General features: G+C 32.4%; 2 protein-coding genes across 3 annotated transcripts in view; both read right to left on the bottom strand.

The window, feature by feature from the left end:
* LOC148276852 (putative RNA-binding protein EIF1AD) overlaps window positions 1-21,385 on the bottom strand; it is a 118,737-nt gene that overhangs the window by 48,853 nt on the left and 48,499 nt on the right. Inside the window, exon 2 of the mRNA XM_088233663.1 lies at window positions 2,600-2,730. Within this exon, the coding sequence (XP_088089789.1) occupies window positions 2,600-2,722 (123 nt within the window). The 5' untranslated portion in view covers window positions 2,723-2,730. The remainder of the gene's footprint in view (window positions 1-2,599; window positions 2,731-21,385) is intronic.
* Window positions 16,694-21,385, bottom strand: part of PolG1 (DNA polymerase gamma, catalytic subunit tam) — a 53,180-nt gene continuing 48,488 nt past the window's right edge. For both annotated transcript variants that reach the window (XM_088233661.1, XM_088233662.1), the window contains exon 17: window positions 16,694-17,123. In XM_088233661.1, the coding sequence (XP_088089787.1) occupies window positions 16,844-17,123 (280 nt within the window). In that variant the 3' untranslated portion in view covers window positions 16,694-16,843. The remainder of the gene's footprint in view (window positions 17,124-21,385) is intronic.

Below are 21,385 nucleotides of genomic sequence, written 5' to 3'. Positions count from 1 at the left end.
ATCGTTCCCTTTCCGCACCGACTGGTGCATAGGGCACTGCATTGGTACATCAATCGAAGCGTATCTTTTCAGTCTTACGTTTCAGGTACCAGTCCAGGGACTATGAAATATTCTAGTGTGAAAACACCCTTTTAAATAAATATTTCACATCAACCATGTCGGGAATCGAACCCGAGACCTCTTGCATGAGGCCGACATGACTTGTAAATGTACATAAATCGTACATGTATATACAGTGTTAAATAAAATAAATAATTAACTGCAAATTGCAAACATCATAAAAATATACTTCAGTGGTGCAGAACAATGTTTATTTATCATATTTAGTAACATCTTGCAATTTTTGTTGCCTGCTAAGTCTAGAGATTTTTCGGTGGGACACAATACTTTAAAACATGTTTATTTTACAGACATTCATTTATAAATCATCTTTTGTGATTTACTATAAAATACGAAGGAGGTATTTTTTCAGTTTTTTTTTTTGGAAGATCTTCTATGTTAAAAATGATTTTCGGGAGCTTTTTGAAAAACCTTGTAATAACGCAATTTAATGTTCGACCTCTTAAGTAATTTGACATCGGGGATCGACTAGGGAATCCTTAGTTTTTCTCTAATCTAGCGCTGTGAGTGGGAAACTCTTTTTTATATTTCAAATCAACAAAGTGACCTAGGAATCAAATTGTAGTCACAAATATGTTTTACCGGCAGGACAAAACACAATTTAAAATATCCACTTTTGCCTATATGATCAAAACAAAGAGTTTTATTTCATATATATAGAAGCACTGATTTTATGTTTTTTTCATAGAATCTTTATTCAATAAAATATACACATTATTAAAATATTAATACTCGTACATTATAAAGAATACAAAGTACTAGAATATATTTTGTCCCGATAAACTATTTAATAAAAGTTTGTCATCGGGTGCTCAGACATTAGTTTTAATTAATAATCAAATAAAAAGAGTACATACATAATACTGTATCCGTATAAAAAATAATAAACATAAAAAATAGTTTAAAGATTTTTTTATTTTTTTAAACTAATATAAGAACGAGAAACGTTGCGATAACAATACTAACGCAGTGCCCTATGCGCCGGATGGTTATTATGATGAAAAAAAAGTGCAGATGCCTTGTGCGGTGCTTTGTAAAGAGACCGTGTCGGTGGCTATGCAAAACACCGCCACCGCGGGCGAAATGGCGGAAAAACGCAAGAAAATTTATGGGCCCTTTTGCAATTTTTGAACATATTACATTATTGAAGCAATTTTGTTTAGGGAATTCAGATGCGTATATTGCACAAGGCTTTGTAAACGTCAAGAAGCGTGTTTGGAGGCAAAAAAGGGCTGTCAAAAAAGGGTGACTTTTGTACCCAAAATATTCGAATAAATAAAAGGAAAATTCATCAAAAAGTCTGGTATTTTTAAAATGAAAGTATTGTGTACCTGTTCGTTGTGACATAAATTTAATATATCATTTTATAATATATAATTGGTACACATATTATTTATATTTTTATGTATTTCATAGCTTTATATTTGTTTTATTATATATTATACTATATTATTTATGTTTAAGTAACATGTATTCTTGGCACATGTATATACTTTATATTTGTATAATAATGATTTTTAATTTCTTACATTTGATTAGCTAGGCATTTATAATAAAGTAGTTTTAGTTTTTCTTTTTTATGTTATCGTTTTATTAGTATAGGACTACTTACGCTCTAAAGATAAAAAATCTCCATCTTAGAACAGGCTGTGCCATGTTAGATGGATACTATCATAAACAGAGAACACTCCGTTTTCATTTTACATTAATTGGTTTTATATAGATTCCCTGTTATTAAGTATGTATTTATATTTTTTTGCAATAAATTTATAAATAAAAAAATTTAAAAAATAAATATATATATATATATTGAGTATGCTCACCCTTATAGAATTTTATCTAAATAGACCGATATCTTAACAGAGACGAATGAATTACTGGGAGCGTGGAAATTTGGCTAACATGTACTCGTATATTTAAGGAAAAGCTATTTTTAATAAAATACTTGACCGAATATTTTTTCCGTTTCACTCATTGTTAGGTGGAATGCTCTCCCAAAACAATGGTTGTGTTCGTGTGAGAGAGTAAACTTGTGTAAATTATTGTATATCGTAAGCATTATTTTTCCATACGTACATAGAAATTTTCATTACAAAAACACACTCTTAAAATTAAGCTATACCGTAATTTGGAAAAAATGCCCACAAAGACTTTAGCGTCTGAGCGTGGGCCATTCCTTTTTCAATCATTTATAAGTTTGACATAACCATGAAAAGATAAACAAAATTAACATATGCTGCTATTACAAAAACAGGATTTATTTGCAGCATATATTTTATTTTGAATTTTTTGTTTTTTTTTAAAGGTGTCTATCTGTTCCTTCCATGCTAATCCAAGACCTCAAACCTACTTTAAACTGTATGAGAGATTTAATGTTTTGTAATTCCTAAGGTACCTACTGAAGAAATTAGGAGAAAAAAATATGGTTTTGTGTTTGGCGATTTAGCACACAAATACAATGAGAATATTTGAATCTTACCTCATGCAGATTATTTCCTTTGCTCGCCAGGATACGAACCACGGACTGCTTGGCAGTTGGCAGTTTCAACTCCTGGACCATAACTTCATCCATGACGTACTTCATCTTGGTTGCTTTCGACATGATTTAAACTGGAATAAAAAATAATTGTCTTTTTAAAAAAAAAAACAATAGAGAAGTATTTTTTTACAAAGGGAATGTAAAAGTCGAGGTATTTGAAAAGATTACACTTGTCATTTATTAACGTGTTTGAGTTAGAAAGAATAAAAAAAAATATGCACCGCGAGGCGAAATAATCCACACTCGATTTCCTTTTTTAGAATTTTAAATGGATACTAGATTAGATTAGATTTACTTATTTATGACAAAATACATCGTTTTCAACTTTACATATTACATTACATTACATATTTTATTTGTACGAAATATTCCCGATCAACAAAAGTGCTGGTATGAGGGGATATAATATATTAAGACACAATAGTTATAATAAAAAGTCTATAAAATAACATCACATATCAATCGTCACATGGGCTGTAAGAGCTGTTTTATTTGGGTGTTTTTTAAGTACATACATGTTTTGTGCATTTTTTAGGCCATTAGAAGTAAATTTTAGAAATTTATTGCTGTATACACAAAACTTTTTTTTTTTCTGTTAGTCCTAGGTTGTTCGAAGTTAAATTATTTTTAATTTACTTCAAAAGAGAGGGAAAACATTTTTAAAAAGGAAATATGGAAGTCTAGGCATTTACAGGGCTTATGACCAGTCATTGGCTGGTTTAAGTGGCCACTTTACATTTAACATTTACCATTCTGCCCATGTTTGTACATTTTTTTTATTTAACTTTTTGTACATAATGTTATTTGTACATTGACAGGCTTATTGCCAAATGGCAAATTTCTTCCAACCAAAGAATAAAATAAAAGTTTAATTTTTATAATTCAAGTTACAGAACATATTCAACAGAAAAAAAAGATTAAAAAGCTAAATATATACAAAAATAGAAATAAACGTATTTGTTTATAAATTACCTTAAATCAAAACTATTACTCAATGGGAAAAAGGAAAAAAGAAAAACATCCTCATTTCCTTAACTTTTTCATCTGTTGACTTTGTGAATCACGAGGGCGAGATTCATCCGGCTGAACCAAATCACCTACTAGGCGACGCCTGATAAAGGTTTCAGCTCTTTTACTTCACAAAGTCAACAGATAGAAGAGTTGAGGAAATGTGAATCTTCAAACATTGGCAGAATGGTGAATGTTACACAGTGTGTAAAGTGGCCACTTAAACCAGCCAACGACAGGTCATAAGCCCTGTAAATGCCTAGACTTCCATATTCCCTTCTCAAAAATGTTTTCTCTCTCTGTTAAAATAAATTTAAATATGAAGAACTCCCAAGGGAGGAAATCCAGCCAGTCTGCAAGCATTTGGACATACTCAAACATTGTTTAATTATTTTACGCTCTTGTATTTATTTTATGTATATTTTAGTAAAAATTAATTTTAATATTTGTTTTTATTTTATTATTTTTCATATTAAATATCACCTTTATCTTTTCTGTGTAAAAAAATTCATCAAAATTGAGCATTTTTGTTATTCTATATAAATCTGTGGTTCTATTGTATTTATGAATATTAAATGGTACTTTAAGTGCTTTATTCATTGTTATTTGCATTGATTCTTGCATTTGTTTACTACATTGCGACAATATTATTAATCCATTCACCCAATCCACAAAAATGAGGATAATAAATGAAGATAAGAAAATGATTCATACATTTCGAATGCCAGTCCAGGGACTATGCGTAAAAACCGCATTTTAACCCTTTGTTGAATGATATAATTTTTAGGATTTTTTTCCCTTCCCGGTGATGTGCAGCTAGTACACATTACATCAAATAACATCAATATCTCTATAAATATAATAAATTATGGGTTAAGATTTTCGGCACTCAACAGAAAAAGCATTTTAACACAAATCAGAGATAAATCACGAATACAATAGAAAGTTTACCAATGAGTCGCTTATCGCATAATATGAAGTAAGAGTACCGAATATATAATTGTCTCGCACACTCTTTACGCCTCACTCTCGATAACACAGGTATATTCGGGAGCGAGAATAACAATTACAGGCGTAACACGCGCAAACTAAAAAGCTACCAGTACATCTGGCAGACATCAGTCGGCCAGTTAGTAGCTCTCTTCGTTAGAGACGGTTTTTTTTGCCAACACTGCGAGCATATGCTAATGGTTTTTTCATGTTTTTTAACAATTAGATTAAAAAGATAATCATTTTAGTATTTAACTTTAAATAATTAAAGCAATTGCCCATAAATATTTCACTTTTCTGATATAAAGTCTCTCATTTTTTGCACATGTAATCATTACACAGCACCGTAATGCGAAGATGTTTTTGGCGCAGTAAGAAAAGGGTTAAATCAAAAATTAAATTTCGTAAGCTGAAAATGGATGCAAAATATTTTTTTAAATCCTAAATAGAAAATATAGAACATATTGGGAAAAACGCCCCATTAGAAGTTATTAATATCAACATTACAACAGAGATGGAGAATATTTTATAGAAGGCAATATAGAAGTCTAGCCATTTACAGGGGTTATGACCTGTCTTTGGCTGGTTTAAGTGGCCACTTTACACACAGCGTAACATTCACCATTTTGCCTATGATTGTACATCTTTACCCCTTCAATTCTTCAATCTGTTGATCTTTATAGATTAGTTTATAGGTCTTGACTAGGATGCTAGATTTTGAATAGATTGATGCTATGTTTTCGTCTTGACTAAGGTGGTGCTAGGAGTGAATTGATGAACAATTATTTTTTTTGGGGCTTAATAGGTTTGAATTATTTGGCTGGTGAAAGGGTGGTAACAGTTTTGGTTCTCCCGATCGGACTTGTTTCTTCCGGTTTACTAACAAGCTAATGAACTAACATACCCGATCGTAGTCAGAATCGGTAAAATTTGATTGAGGGTGGCAGACAAATTGACAGTATATAGTTTGGTTGCTCTGACGGCGATCAGGGCATTTAAAGCGGTAAATGTAGGTTCAAAAAATAAAAATACGCGAATCGTTTGAAAACAAAGATTTTAACAAAATCAATTTTCCGTTCATTACAGCTAAAAAAATGGTTTTGCAATGTGCGGTTCCGAAAAGAAGCCACAAGACCTTTGAAACAGATTCGGGTAAGTGGGAGGGGCTTTCGATGTTGATCTTTACGAAGTTAAAGAGCTGAAACTTTTATTGATGCGGGTGATATTCTGACCAAATTATTGCAATGCCTGAAAATATTTTACAATTTTTCGGAGTAAAGCGGCCGCTTAAACTAGCTAATGAAAGGTCGTAAGGCCTATAAATGCCTAGACTTCTATATTACCTTCTTTAAATGTTCTACAAATTTGTTTTATGTTAATGTTTTTACAGGAATTCAAACTTTTTATGACAAATTTAATATCATAAATTAATGCCCCCTAAAATTAAAATGTATTATATAATTTTTATTATATCTATGAAATTTGAAACAGATAGTAAAATTAAATTGCATTTTTATTACATTCCAATATCCGATCACTGCAAACATTTTTCGAAATTCGTAATAAAGTAATTTTTAAGTTTTATGAAAACTTTCGTAAAAATATCATTAAATGTAATGTCAACACAATTTAATCATTATCTGATAAGAGCTTCTTTAAATTTTAAGTATTTTATTGTTGTTTGTTTCAATTTATGAAGGTACTGAACATTAGCAAATTATTTTTAAAAGCGTCATTGACACTTTTCTGGTCATGCGGTTACAATAGGAGATCCCAGCAGAATACTAAAACTGTCACCAAAATTCTCTAGAGTCCAAAAAAAATTCTTAGGGTATATAAATTTTAAACATAGAATCAGTCATGAATTTTTGAATTGCGATTTTTTACTAAAAACGTTGAATTTGTTAAAACTTAATGATAGCAGAAAAATAACAGACCTTTTAAATTTATTCAAAATTGTAAATTCAATATGGGATTGCCCTGAACTGATATCTCTCATCAACTTCAGGGTGCCTGGAAGAATGACTAGACAGGTGCCACCGTTTTGTAGCAACAATTTACGGACAGTGTATTCTTGTAATGCCGTATTAAACAGACTTCATGAACTCGGCAATAGTTATTCCCACGTATCGGATATATTATATATATAAGGATAGATTATATATATATTTTTCATTCAAATATACACATTTTCGTACATAAATATCGATTTTGCTTTATACCGTCTCGATAAGTACCGATGAAAATAGCGCTTGAAATCAGAAGATAAGGACGTCAATTCTACACCATGACGGTATAGTTGAAGAAAAATTCTTCCGAGCGATTACGGAGATACACTACCGACCCTCTACCTTCAAGTTTTGGGGTAGGTACATCGATATGCGTCAAAGGGACGCACACGCCTCAGCACAAATATCGACGCACTTACGCGACACACCTTCATAATGACGTCATAATTGAAGATAAATTCTCCCAAACGATCACGAAGATACACTACCGATCTTTTATCTTCTATTTTTGAGGTAGGTACATCGATATGTACTAAGGACTCAAGTACCCAAGGTACGTATATCTACGCAATAAAAGTGACGAAAAGTTTGTTCCGCCGAGCACTTTTTGCTTTAATTGTGATTTATTTACTTTTTAATAGTTTTGAAGTGGCTGCTTTTTATCACAAAAGCCTGTTTTTTTGTATTTTTTTTATTTAAGAAGGTAAACATGACAGAAAATATAAAAGCAAAACCACTAAATCGTGAAACCGGCTTGTCAGCAGGTTTCTTATTTTTCCTGTACAAAGAAAAGGTTGAAGAAATTATATAAATTTAAAAAGTAATATAAACATTATTAAGAACTAAAAGCACACGAATTTTTTACACAAAATTTAAATAGATGACTGTTAACATAAAATAATTATCAAAATAAAGCCTTGTTACATATTAGCCATTGAATTATTTTTTTCTTAAAAGTTTTGTCAACATTTTCTTTTAAGATCTGATTAGAAATCTAATTGAAAATTTTAGAAATTATATAATGAAGTGTTCTTTGGCCATACTTGTTTACAAACCTCGGTACTGACAAGGCTTCACGTTGTGCTAGTCTTGTATTATGTGCATGTATATACCTTTTCTGGTAGTAACTATCAAATCTATATCTAGTAACAAATTTTAGCCATAGAATAGCATTTACGGACAAGCACCCTTGCATTAAAAGACGAAATAGTAATACTTTAATTTTAATTTATCACTGAACGTGGAGTAGCGACACTTATTGGTAGAATTTGATCATATGGCGTCGAGAAGACGTAATAAAAACACGTATCTACAGATCGGTAGAGCAAACCGAGGTAGATAGAGATAGTATGAAAGTTGAGAATACCGTCTCGGTGTGTACTGATAAAGACAGCGTTTGTAATTGTGGCTGAGGACTGTAATATTGCAGTCTAAATGCACCTTCAAACGTCATTTCCTATCAATAGATATTTTAATTGATTGGGTTGATTTACGTCAATCAAACGTCTAAATTTCTATTTACTATATTCTACTATATCTTTATTGCAGACCTGAAAACACCAGCAAAGCAATAGAATCGATGTCTAATACACTAAATTGCGTGTCAACATGGACAAAAGAGTATGGTTTACTAATAAACCCATCTAAAACACAAATTATGTTTGCGAGTAGTCAAAGATTGCTTAGTAAGCTAGACGTATCTTCACTTAATCCTCTTAGTGTCAATGGTACCAATATTCAATACAGGAAACCCGTAAAAAATCTAGGAGTACAAATGGATGAACATCTCTGCTGGCGAGCTCATACTAATGAATTAAACCGCAAAATATTTTTCAGTCTACACTCACTTAGAAGGTTGCAAAAATTCTTACCCATTGATACTAAATGCACCCTTGTACAAGCATTACTACTACCCATTCTAGATTGCGCTGATGTTTCCGTGACTGATTTAAGCTGTGAGCAACTCGATAAACTTGAACGACTTCAGAATACATGCATAAGGTACATTTATGGGTCAAAATTAGACAGCGGAGAGACTATCACTTCCCTCTCATTTCTGTTCAATGTACTTCATAGTCCGAACGCTCATCATCAGTTCATGGTTAACCTCTTCGTTCTAATTCTCAGGGCACTCTCTTAATACCCACCCACAATTCCTCTTTCTTCTCTAACTCATATAGTGTCCATGCGGTTCGACTGTGGAATCATCTCCCATCCACCATCAAAGATGTTACTTTATTATCTCCGTTTAAATCACGTCTGAAGAAACATCTCCTTTCTCTTCCTTAATCTCTCCTCCTTTCCTCTTTCATCTTTTTTCCCATTGAGTAATAGTTTTGATTGGTAGTTTATAAACAAATACGTTTATTTATATTTTTATACATCTTTGGCTTTTTAATCTTTTTTTTATTAAATATGTTCTGTAACTTGAATTATAAAAAGAAAACTTTTATTTTATTGGTTGGTTGGAAGAAATTGCCATTTGGCAGTAAGCCCGCCAATGTACCAATAACATTATGTACAAAAAGTTAAATAAATTTCGTAATTTTCAAACAAAATGACAAATAAATGCGGAAATTCACGTTCATTTTCTTCTTTTTATGATCATTCTAGTCACTTTTCATATTCATTTTCATTTTTCTTTTTTTTTTCATTTCATTTTTTTGCACCACAACAGGCCAGGAGGCCCAATTACAGTGGTGAATTACATTACAGAACAACCAGGCTTGAGAAAAATCAAATTTCAATTTTTGTGTTCACACCGGAATCGAACCCGGAACCTTCCGTGCGTGAGTCAAGCGTCTTGACCACTACACCACGGAGGCCGCCGATCACATATGAAATGCTCCAGTATTTTCGCACTGGGTCAAATTCTCCGAAATAGGCTCATTCATTCCAATTTACTGTGCAGCACTAGGGAACTTAATGCAATAACTCCGCAATATTAACAGAGAACATTTTTAATTTGCGTTGTACCCGTGCAACGTAAAACAGACAGATGACATTTTATGAAGCAGTAAGAAAGTTATGTAATTTAGAACGTGGAATGAACAGGTCTGAATGAGACAAGAACTTACCGAGTTTGCAGAGAAATGAATATAAGTTTACTCGTTTGTGGTTTCTGCATGGCTTCGTGCGTTTCATGCATCTGGCACTAAATACCGCATTTCATAGATCAGAAAACTGTACAAGAAATTATATTTCTTGGCCTGCCAAGTAAAAAAACAGGTGTAATTCGGTAAATAAAGTATACTGTTGTCAGAACTTTTCAAGAATTTTTATTTTCTTCTCTTTTCTTTTCATGGGCATGTCATACCATATATATGTGCTATAAACTTTTTAACAATAGGGTTTCATAACTTTTTTTATTATTTTGCAAAAAAATAGAGAAAAAAATTACGATGGCAACTGTGCAGTTTTTTTTTATGTCGACGCGTCAATTTTTCAGAGCGGTTTAAAAACATTTACTTTGAATTGGCGCCAAAACGACCATTCGGATGCCGAATAGGCTTGTGACGTCACGCGTTACGAATCCGGCTGACCGTTCAAACAAATTCATACGAATTTGTATAGCCTACGTGTTGTTTTTGTGTCTAATATTTTCTCATCTCTATATTTTGTGCTTAAGTATCAAGAAATTTATTTCATTAAAATTATAAATATACAAATAACAAGATTTTTTTAAAAACATATATAAAAAGGCCACTTAACATGCAAAGAGGAGATTCTTTTAACAAAGCTTTTGAGCTTTTCTCGATTCCTTTTCCACTCCCAGTGTTTAAAGACCTTTTCCTAGGTTTCTCAATTTGACCTGGCAAAATATTTTCTTCCATTTTTATTAAAAAACTAGTTCACCCTTTCAGACCTGAAGTAATTTCGGTGTAATTATAATAATTTCGGTTAAGAGTTTTAAGTGGTTTCCTCTCCACATGAGCAGATGCTGAGAAGTTCCTGATTAGCCCACATTAATATATCCCTCCTGATCCCAATAGTTTAGATAATTTTTAAGATATTTAATTGCAGAAAAATCCAATTTTTGAAATACAGACCTTGTTAATTATAAGCAAGATAAATAATAAAGCAACTCCCATTTAGAAAAATAAAAAATAATCAAATTAATTCAAACTTGCTTTACATATTATCATTTATAAGGCCATAAGCCAGCTGTCAAAGTTAAAAACAAACTATTCTGTGTAATGCTGATTACCGACATATAAAAAAAAATAGAAACGTACTTAGGGGTACCAATACCAGTAAATAAAAAATAATTTCACCGCTTTTAAATTTCGGTATGTACGGGAGAAATTTATCTTAAATATCGTGTATATTTGTATGAAAACCAGGTCTGAAGGGGTTAAAACTCAATTTAAAACGGTCACGTTGTTCATACAAGAAAAGAGTGTCACTAGCGGCCGTATGGTTTTCTTTACTAACGGTTTCTTGTGATTGGGTAATGTGGACTGTGGCGTTTTTGTTTGTTATGCCTATACTTGTGGGTAATGGTGTTTTTACATCTCAACCCAAATTTGAAAACGGATTCTACATAGATTAGAGATTTTCATAATTGTCTTGAAAAACTAACAAACATTTTTACATTCAAAACTTATTTTTGAGAGTGGCGTTTTTGCCTCTAACCTTCTCAAAATTGACAGATTATAGCACATGTTACGTGGATTTTAGTTTTATAATCAGATTCTTCTTTTGTCTTTTGTATGCTGATGATGCCGTGCTTTTTGCTAACTGCAAGTCTTGGTAACAAAGGTCTACGATGTATGCAAGGGAAGCGATTTGCTGATGAATGTCGATAAATCGAATGTGATGGTTTTTGAAAGAAATGAAAGCCTGACTATATGTGAAATCACTGTGAATGGGGTTATACTAAAACAAGTAAAGGAATTTGTGTACCTATCTGGGAATTATGTTTACTAGGGGTGGAATGACTGAGAAAGATATTGAAAGGAGGGTGAGTGCCGGAAACAGAGTGAACAGTGCACTTAAATCAACCTTAGCAAATAAAGTTTGTCGCAAGAGGCGAAAATAGCCGTTCACAATGGAGTCCTGGTCCCGACCCCGATGTATAAGAGTATGGACTTGGAAAAACAGTATGGATTTGGAAAAACAGGGATAAAAATAGGCTGAATGCTGTCGAAATGCGATCTCTCGCGGCAGGTTGACTTTATGAATTTAGTCAAAATATCAATAAAAACGCCTCGGTTAATATATAATTTTTAAAAAATAAAAATACTAGCGTTCTTATATTTTACCGAAATATTTAAATTTTGGTGACCATTTTCAACGAGTTGTAAATAACTCACTATTAGAAAATGGAAATCAAGTTGGGGTAGCGTAACAACCCGATTCAAATAATATAGTCAAACTTAAGAGAAGAGATTTAAATGATAATTTAATCAAAATCATTATTGAAATCCAGCAAAAGGAAATCTACTGAAATTAGTAGGTATCAAGGCGTACTGATTATTAATTTATTTATTTTGTTCATTAACGCCCAAAAGGCATTTATAAAAATAAAATACATGCTAACATACTAAATAATAAACACAGAATATACAGAAAAAATATGTGAAATTAGTTAGAAAGGAAATAATAAAAAGTTTTACAAAGTAAAAAAAGCAATAATAACGAAGGTATGCAAGAAAAAACTGTAAGCATATAAACAAAAAATGCAAAGATATAAGCTTATGAAATAAATTCTGTAAAGCAAACACAGTTAATAAAGTGTTACGGTAAGCAAGAAAGATAAATTTCAGTTAAATTAATAAACAAGCAAGCATATATTATCGCGAAAAAAGAAGAAATAAAAATATGTATATATGAAATGCGTATTTGCCAATACTACAATGCAATTTGATATAATATATAAACATAAATAAAAATAAACAAGTAAGTATTTTTTTAATTTATGGAATTGAATTGTCGCGTTTTCCAGACATTAAATAAGTAAATACTTGCAAAACAATAAATATCGATCCACCGTATTGTATTTAATCATGACGAGTAGATTTTGCCGTGGTGTGGAATGGGCCAATCGTGCGATATCACGCAGTGGGCTCGTGGTTTGCACGTGCACAGCGGTCCAGTCTCCGTGAATGTACGGTAGACCGCTTTCGAGTGGACAGGCCAGGGCCTCGATTATGATGGGAAGATAAAGACGTCATACCGTATAAGACAAATTCCCCCTAGCGATTATAAAGATATGCTACCGACCCCCCACCTTCAAGTTTTAGGTAGGTACATCGATATGAATCAAGGGAAAGCTTACGTCACGGTTTACATATTTACACTATAAAATTACATAGCTTCAGTATGACGTCGTAGTTGAAGATAAAAGTCTCCTGATCGACTACAAAGGTATAGTACCGATACCCCCACCATCAAGTTTTGATGTAAGTACATAATTGTATACCAACGGGTCTAGAACTCCTCGATACGTTTATCTACGCATTAAAAGTGTCAAAAATTTTGTACCCCCGAGCAATTTTTCCATTTATTATAATTTGTTTTAATTTTAATCGTTTTGAGGATGGCACTTTTTTTTCTTAAAAGCCTATTAAAAATATGAGAGTTAAATAAGTAAGTTTTGAAGTCGAATTAAATTCCGACATAACTGTCACTTTAATAAAACGAACGCCTATATGTGAAAATAATGTCACTAGGTTCTGTCCTATCAACAAATAGGAGTATCTAGGCGTCAGACACAGATTATATGCGTCAGAAAGTTACCACTCTAAAAAAAATATTTAGTTATTATGTTTTTACTATCTTTCCGAGTGTATGTATCGAGACGTTGAAGGAATCAGCTTTGTAGTCGATCGGTAGATAAATACAGACAATCGTTAAACGTACCGTCTAGGTGATTTCCAAAAGTCATGCAAAATTTATGTTCAAGCGAGCATTTTTTGCTTGAATTGGGATTTATTGGAGTTTATAATCGCTTTGAAGTGAGCACTTTTAACTACAGAAGCCTACAATATTTTGAGTTTGTCCAAATTTTTGTAGACAGGGACTGGATTCAACTCCCTGGGGAGCTGTTTATATTAACATATTACAACAGAGATGAACATCAACAGATGAAAGAATTGAAGGGATATAGATGTTCAAATATACGCAGAAAGGTGAATGTTACACAGTGTGTAAAGTGGCCACTTAAACCAGCCATTGACAGGTCATAAGCCCTGTAGATGCCTAGACTTCTATATTACCTTTTCTTAAATGTTCTTCATCTCTGTTGTAATATGTTAATACAGAAGCCTATTTAAAATATAAATGAGAACTATTTTAAATGTTAATGACGTAAGGAACGCGGACTAATTATTTGCGGTCTTTCCATTGGCTTGTTTCGATCATATGTATAATGTCGATATGACAAGTAGGTAAAACATACCGAGGTAAGATACAGATACAGATGAAGATAGCGTTCATAATCGAGGCACTATTTGCTCTAGAACAGACTTTCGTACACGCTCTACATTTTCCGGTTCTTCCGATGTCAGGACATCGAGTTGAGTTAATGTTGAACCCATCGTTTCGAGCTTAAGCGCCCAATTCGTGATAGTGGAGGTGGCTTGCGCACGGATCAATGAGTGGATCAAGCCAAATAGGTAAACATTTGTGTACTGTTTATGAAATTTAGTATACAGGTCTACATACATTGGTTATGTTTTTTATGATTATTTTAGTTTATATTGCTTATTATTTTAATGATAATTAGGTTAATAAGATTAATTATGTTTTTATTTTATTATTACGAGGGCGGATTGAAAATGAAGCAAAGTAGGAAAAAAAACTTTTTTTTTTTCAAAAACCATTTATTTCTCATCAGTCTCCTTTACGCACGGGACACCCCAGTGAGAGAGCATTATTCTGTATAAAAAAAGAATACAAGCATTGTAAAAGTATAAATAAATTAATTCTGAATCGTTTAGATTGTTGGAGCTTGATTTGTGTTCTGTAATTGTAGTAGTAACAAAATTTTCGTCTAGATTCGGTCGCAGAACCGTTGTTTCGATAGTACTCACGAACGCAAAGCGCACGTTGTGCTCCGGTGAATGATGCCATGGCACTAAACCCCTATTAGCTGCTCGCACGTTTAATATCCCGTTTATAGAAGTTTCCGTTCTTTTCGAAATTACGTAGTTGTGAAAAAATACAATTCTGTAAAAAAATTACATAACGAAGTTATTTCAATTAACAACTAAATTTAATAATGAGCATGTAAAGAAATCAAATCTGGGACCTCATTCCACGGTATTACAGTATAATTCAACCAAGCGTAAATAAACCCTTTTGAAGGCTTAAGCGAAAGAAACAGGCGTAAGTTTACTCCAAGTCTGATTTAAAAGTCTTAGGTAAAATATTCGGCGAAAAAGTTCAAAAAAGGCTAAAAAATTCAAAAGATTTTCATAAATATTAAAAAAATTCTCACGACAAATAGAAACTTTAGAAAGAAGTTTGAAAAGGCGAAAGTATTTTTTGAATAATACACTTAGACATTCGGTGACCTCTACGAGAGAAACAAAGTGGAACAAATTTGGGAGGAAATTAAACCATTTTGAGATCCGGATAGAGTTTAAAATTCAAGTTGATATTTTTTTTGAAAATTTGTGAAATGCCTGAAAACACCTGTTCTAATTTAAAATTTAGAGCGTTTTTTAAGTGGATTTTTTTTATTTACTAATTTGATTTGTAATTTACAAACCTGGGGAGCAATTACATTTCGTTCAATGTGACTCCCGTGGTTTGTATATATTTAACATCGGGTTCGTAGAAAAACGACAGATATGCGAAAATTTCGACATTGACTTTCTTTTATATTTAATATCGAAAATATTATATTAAGGCTTTAATTTCCATGTTTAAAAAAAAAATTGTAAGTATATACGTGGTGTTCTTTAAACCCTGTCACATCCGAAACCACGATGATCAGTATGAGCAAGAAGACATATTGGCACATTAAAATATTTTTTTAGAACGAATGAAATTTTAAAAAATAAAATATCAAAAAAAAGCAAATGGTTGCTTACTTCTGCAGGGGTGAAACGAGGAGGGTCACTGTGCCGTGCTCTCCTCACTTCTCCCCTGCAGAAATAAGCAACCTTTTGTTTTTTTTTAATATTTTATTTTTTTCATTTTTATTTGTTCTAAATATTTTTGAAAATATGCTAATGTGTCTTCTTGCCCATACTGATCATCGTGGTTTCGGATGTGACCGGGTTTAAAGAACACCCTTTAAAACTAATCAAAGTATAAAATTATATACTTTTTTAATTATCAAGTTGTGACACGAAGCGTCAAAGTTTTTTTAAACTGCTTTTACTGCCTGTTGAAGAAAATCACATGCGTCGTTGTTGTACTATCTTGACGATATAATTACTAGCTTTACAGGCTTCGACAGTTTGTGACACATGTCAGCTCTTCGGCTTACCCTATGCAAAAAAAAACACGCAAATCGTTCACCCCGTTGCGATATAAAAAAACAATTCATTTTTTCCACTAAGAATTTTCCCAAGGGAGTTAAAAAAAAATTCTCGATATGAAAAATAGCCCGTTTTACTTCTCAACTCTCCGGCTATCACTGTGCAAAAATCAAGTCAATTGGTCACTCCGCTGTGACGTGAAGGAAACACAAACAAACACACTTTCGCATTAATAATATTAGTACGATGGATGGATGATTTTATAGTAAAAATGATTTTATCTTTAACAAATTACAATAGGGATAGAGAATACCTTAAAGAAGGGAATATGGAAATCTAGGCATTTACAGGGCTTATGACCTGTCATTGGCCGGTTGAAGTGGCCACTTTACACACTGTGTTACATTCACAATTTTGCCTCTGTTTGAACATCCATATTTCTTCAATTTTTCACGTTGATTTTATCTTTGTCAAATTTGGCAAACTCGTTACGTCAAAGTTTGGCAAACCAAAAACCAAAATAAAATATAATAAAAACGATATTTTTAGAAGTGTCGAGTTTCTCTGAAGGTTAATGAAACAAAATAGTAAAGTTTTCTGTGAAAAAATGTTTATTGAAAATATTAAAAGTTCTTGAGAATATCAAATACTATCTCTCTTTTTTTATCCATGTTTTTACATCTTCGCTTTTGAGAACTATTTTTATGTATCTTTTTTTTATCTCTTCAGTATGGGTTTTCTTTTTACATCTTTTTTACATGTTCCATTTTTATATCTCTTTTTTTTATATCGCTCGCTCCTTTTGTTTGCTTGTCCCTGTACAGCTTCCCGAGACCATTTTGGCACTTCTGTAGTGTCTGGTGTATGTCGAGGGATTCTCCCAAGGGCACCCCGTAAGCCACACTCAGCCCGTGGGGATTTGAGGGGGTTTCGCATTGAAGGTGAGCCTCCTTCCGCAAGGAGGTGTCCACGTCGACGGAACTGAAAAATGCAACCGACTGGGGTAGGTCTTTCAATCCGAGTCTGAAACAAGCGGGAAATAAATTATTAATTGTGATTAATTATGAGATTCCGAAATTTATTGCAACACAAAGAAAAATCATTTTTCAGAAGGCATTTTGTAAAATAGAAATATCTGTGCTTTACTCACAGAATGCATTACGTCAATAGAGATAATCGCATACAATGATTTTTTATTAATTCGACGCATTATTTCTCCCACATTTAAAAAAATATATTTTAGAGCTTTGAAAGAGTAAAAATATTTTTTTTAAATAAACATCTTGCACATATATTTAAAAATATTTAAAATATATAAATACTGTTGACTCAATGCATTCTATCAGCACAGCTTTGATATAAAAGTTAAGACATTTACATGGCATTGGCTAGTTTAGGTATTTTATTTATATAATTTTCTTAATTTTCATTACAATATAATAATATATTATGTCAGCCTCGTGGTGTAATGGTCAGCGCGTTTGCCTATCATGCAGGTCTCGGGTTTAATTCATGACATGGTTGATGTGAAATACTCGTATTTATTTAAAAAGGATGTTTTTACACTAGAATATTATAATCAAAAATTATGTCACGTACAATATAATAAGTAATTAAAAATAATGTTTTAACTAGTCAATCTTTTGCTACTTAATTATTATATTGATTAAATAACCTTTCAAATTTGTATATATACATATGCGAGTGCATTTTTTATTTAATCATTTTCGATTTTATTATTTAAGATATTACACTTAGTAAAAAGTAAATTGCGTACTTTAAAAAAATATATATTGTATCATTTTAAACATGTTTTTATTACCTTACATTTTAAACCTTTTTATAACAGCTACCTATTATTGTTTATAAACTTAATTATGTATTATACATAAGCAAATTTGTATTATAAAAGCTCTATGGGCGTTTCATGTAAATCAAAAGAAAAGACAGATCATCTTACTTTCATGTAACAAAAATGATCAAGATACGCTGCGATTGGTGCACCAATGCAGTTCCCTATGCACCATTAGGTGCGGAAAGGGAATGATAAAAATTATTGTTATTATTATGCTGTATATATATTAAATAAATGCAGATATACAGCAGGTATTTTTGTATATGATAAAAACTGATATTTTATTGGTTGGATGAAAGAAATTGCCATTCGGCAATAAGCCCGCCAATGCAGAATTTATATTATGTACAAAAAGATAAATAAATAATAATTATAAAAATGCAGTAGATAATAGGATTTATTTATTTATTTATTTATTTATTTATTTATTTATTGATTTACACGCCCAATGGGCTTTTACATATTTTAGAAATTACATTTAAGTGCAGCAGTGAAACATAAGTATGTAAGTTTGGTAAAAATAAAAGATAACATAAGAAAAGCTAAAAGATACAATAATAGGTAAAAATCAGGAAATGTACCAACATAGGTATATGGTACATAGAAAAATATTTTTAAAATTTACATATGAAAACATACACGCATACATATACATACATATAAGTTTATACATTATTAAAGAGATACATGAGAAAAAGAAATAGTAAATAAAGAAAAATATTAAGAAATTTTACATAAATTAATTTATAACCTTTTGAATACTTAACCTATATTTATATAAAGACAGACAAAATATATCAACTTCACCATACTCGTTACCTAACCGGTGTAGTCTAGGTATTGGTGAATTGTAATAATAATTGTGACTGCCAGGAGATTCAAAAAATAACGTTAGCTGCCGAGTATTTCGAAGAGGTACTTTCAAGCTGATAACACTAGTTAATTCCGGGACGTCCAATACGCCATTCGCTATTTTATATAAATTTAATAAGTCATTTATAATTCTTCTTTTACATAGAGTTGACATATTTAGTGTACATAATAAATTATCATAATCAATATTTTCAGCGGGTATATTAAGTTTGTAATTGATGAATCTAAGGAATTTACGTTGTACTCTTTCTAACTTTAAAATATGAACATTGTAATAAGGTGACCAAATTGTTGAATTGAATTCTAAATTACTTCTAACCAAGGCAGTAAATAGCACTTTGAGGGTAGTGATGGAATTAAAATCCTTTACAGTTCGCTGCAAATATCCGAGACATTTCATTGCCTTATTTGTTATGTTAATTAATCATTGTTATGTTTTCTTTATTTTAATTACCTATTTTACTGTTTTTCAACCTGTGAGTCGTGACCCCCTGGGCTTCGTGACCCCCTGGGCGTCGTGAAACCTTGTTACGGGGTGGGCACTGGCCCAAGAAAGGCATAAGTATAAAGTAAAGTATCGTTTACACGTGGACGAAACAATATATATGACTCTATTGTCTTGACCCAGCTGCTTGGGCTGCCTCGACCGCGCCAGACAATACGAAAATTCCGCCGCACATACGTGAGCTGTGCGAAAATGAACAAACGGCGGCGTTTATTATAAGCGAGTTCAGGAAAAAATAAATTATTTTATACCAAAATGTATTCGAATTGTTAAAGGACCAACTAATTAATAAAAAATCTGCGGCTATTTTGAGCAGAAATAATGTACGGGAGCGACACACACGCTTCGAGCAAATCGTCATCTGGCGCTACCCTACCCCCCCTGCCCCAGGACCGTAACTTTTGCTCATAACTGCGACCCGGGCCTCGATAATGATGGGAAGATAAAGACGTCATACCTTTACCTTGACGGTATAGTTGAAGATAAATTCTCTCTAGCAATTACGAAGATACACTACCGACCCTCCGCCTTCAAGTTTTGGGTAGTTACATCGATATGAAACAAGGGGAAGCGTACGTCACGGTACACATATGTACGCACTAAAATGACAGGGCTTCAATATGACGTCATAGTTGAACATAAAATTCTCCAGACCGATTTCTAAGATACGCTACCGATCCCCCCACCATCAAGTTTTGCTGTAAGAACATCGATTTGTATCGATGGGTCTAGAACCCCTCGATGCATTTATCTACGCATTAAAAGTGACAATTCTTCTTTTGATTACGATTAACTTAATTTTTAAATCGTTTTGAGATTGGAACCTATTTTCATAAAAGCCTATTAAAAATATGAGAGAGAAATAAGTAAATTTTGAAGTCGAAATAAATTCTGATATAACTGTCAGTTTCGGAAACGAGTAACTAGATGCAGTAGCTAGACTGGCTAGATGCTGCCCTATTGACATACAAGAGCATCTAGCCGTAAAATGTTACCAATGTAAAAAATAAACTGAGTTTTTTTTTTTGGTCTGTTTTACTATCTTCCGGAGTGTTCGTATCGAGACGTTAAAGTAGCCGGCTTTGTAGTTGATCGGTAGATAATACAGACGATATAAAGCATATCGTCTTGGCAAGTGTCAAAAGTCTTTAAAAAACCGTGTTCAAGCGAGCATTTTTTGCTTAATTTAGAATTTATTGGAGTTTAAAATAGCTCTGAAGTGGGCATTTTCTATCACAGAATCCTATTTGAAATATAAATGAGATCTATTTAAAATGTTAACGAAGTAAGGAACGCGGACTAATTTTTGCGGTCGTTCATTGGTTCGTTTCGATCATATTAAGATGTCGATATGGCAAGTCGGTAAAACATACCGAGTAAGATACAGATAGCGTTCATAATTGAGGCCCTGGTCTTGGGGGGAGGAGTCGCCAGCTAGCTACTTGTAAGGGGGTCACTGGTAGGAAGGATAGTTGTTTTTTTCATTAATTGAACACATCGACTTAGAAATGTTTTTTTCTGACTACTTTGTAAATAGCAAGTTGTAGAGGATAAAAACACGACAAACAAGGTCAAGTTACACAGAGAAATGGAGTTGAAGAAAAACATTTTAATTTCCTTAATTTAAATGCTTCCCGTTGGCATAAATACGTCAGAGCACATCTAGCATTGGCAGTTGTTTTTGTTATTACTTTTGTTTCTCTGAATTAACCCAATTCTCCGCCATATCCGAGGTCTGTGGGTGGCCTCAATCTTTTGTTTATTTCGAGTACCAGCGTAGAAAGTTAAAGACATTCGATTAGTGCAGAGTGTAAACTTGGGGATGTGCGTAAATGGGATTTATTGTTCTTAATTTGAATTCTTTCGAGTGCCCTCGAAACACAATTAGGCCCGGCTGTTTCGATGGCTCAGTCCCATACAGCGATACTACTCGTTTTGAGAAATGGCTCAAGTTTTGACACATCTGAAATGATTTAAAACGTATAATTATTTATATCATCTTAAATGAAGATTACAAACATAGAAAGGATCAAAAATGTTCAACGAAATTTT

This window comes from Micrasema longulum, unplaced genomic scaffold (assembly GCF_059751315.1).
Source record: "Micrasema longulum isolate JH-2025_06_02 unplaced genomic scaffold, ASM5975131v1 h1tg001137l, whole genome shotgun sequence".
Lineage (NCBI taxonomy): Eukaryota > Metazoa > Arthropoda > Insecta > Trichoptera > Brachycentridae > Micrasema > Micrasema longulum.
The sequence above is the reverse complement of the archived record's forward strand: the minus strand, read 5'-3'. Positions and strand labels throughout refer to the sequence as shown.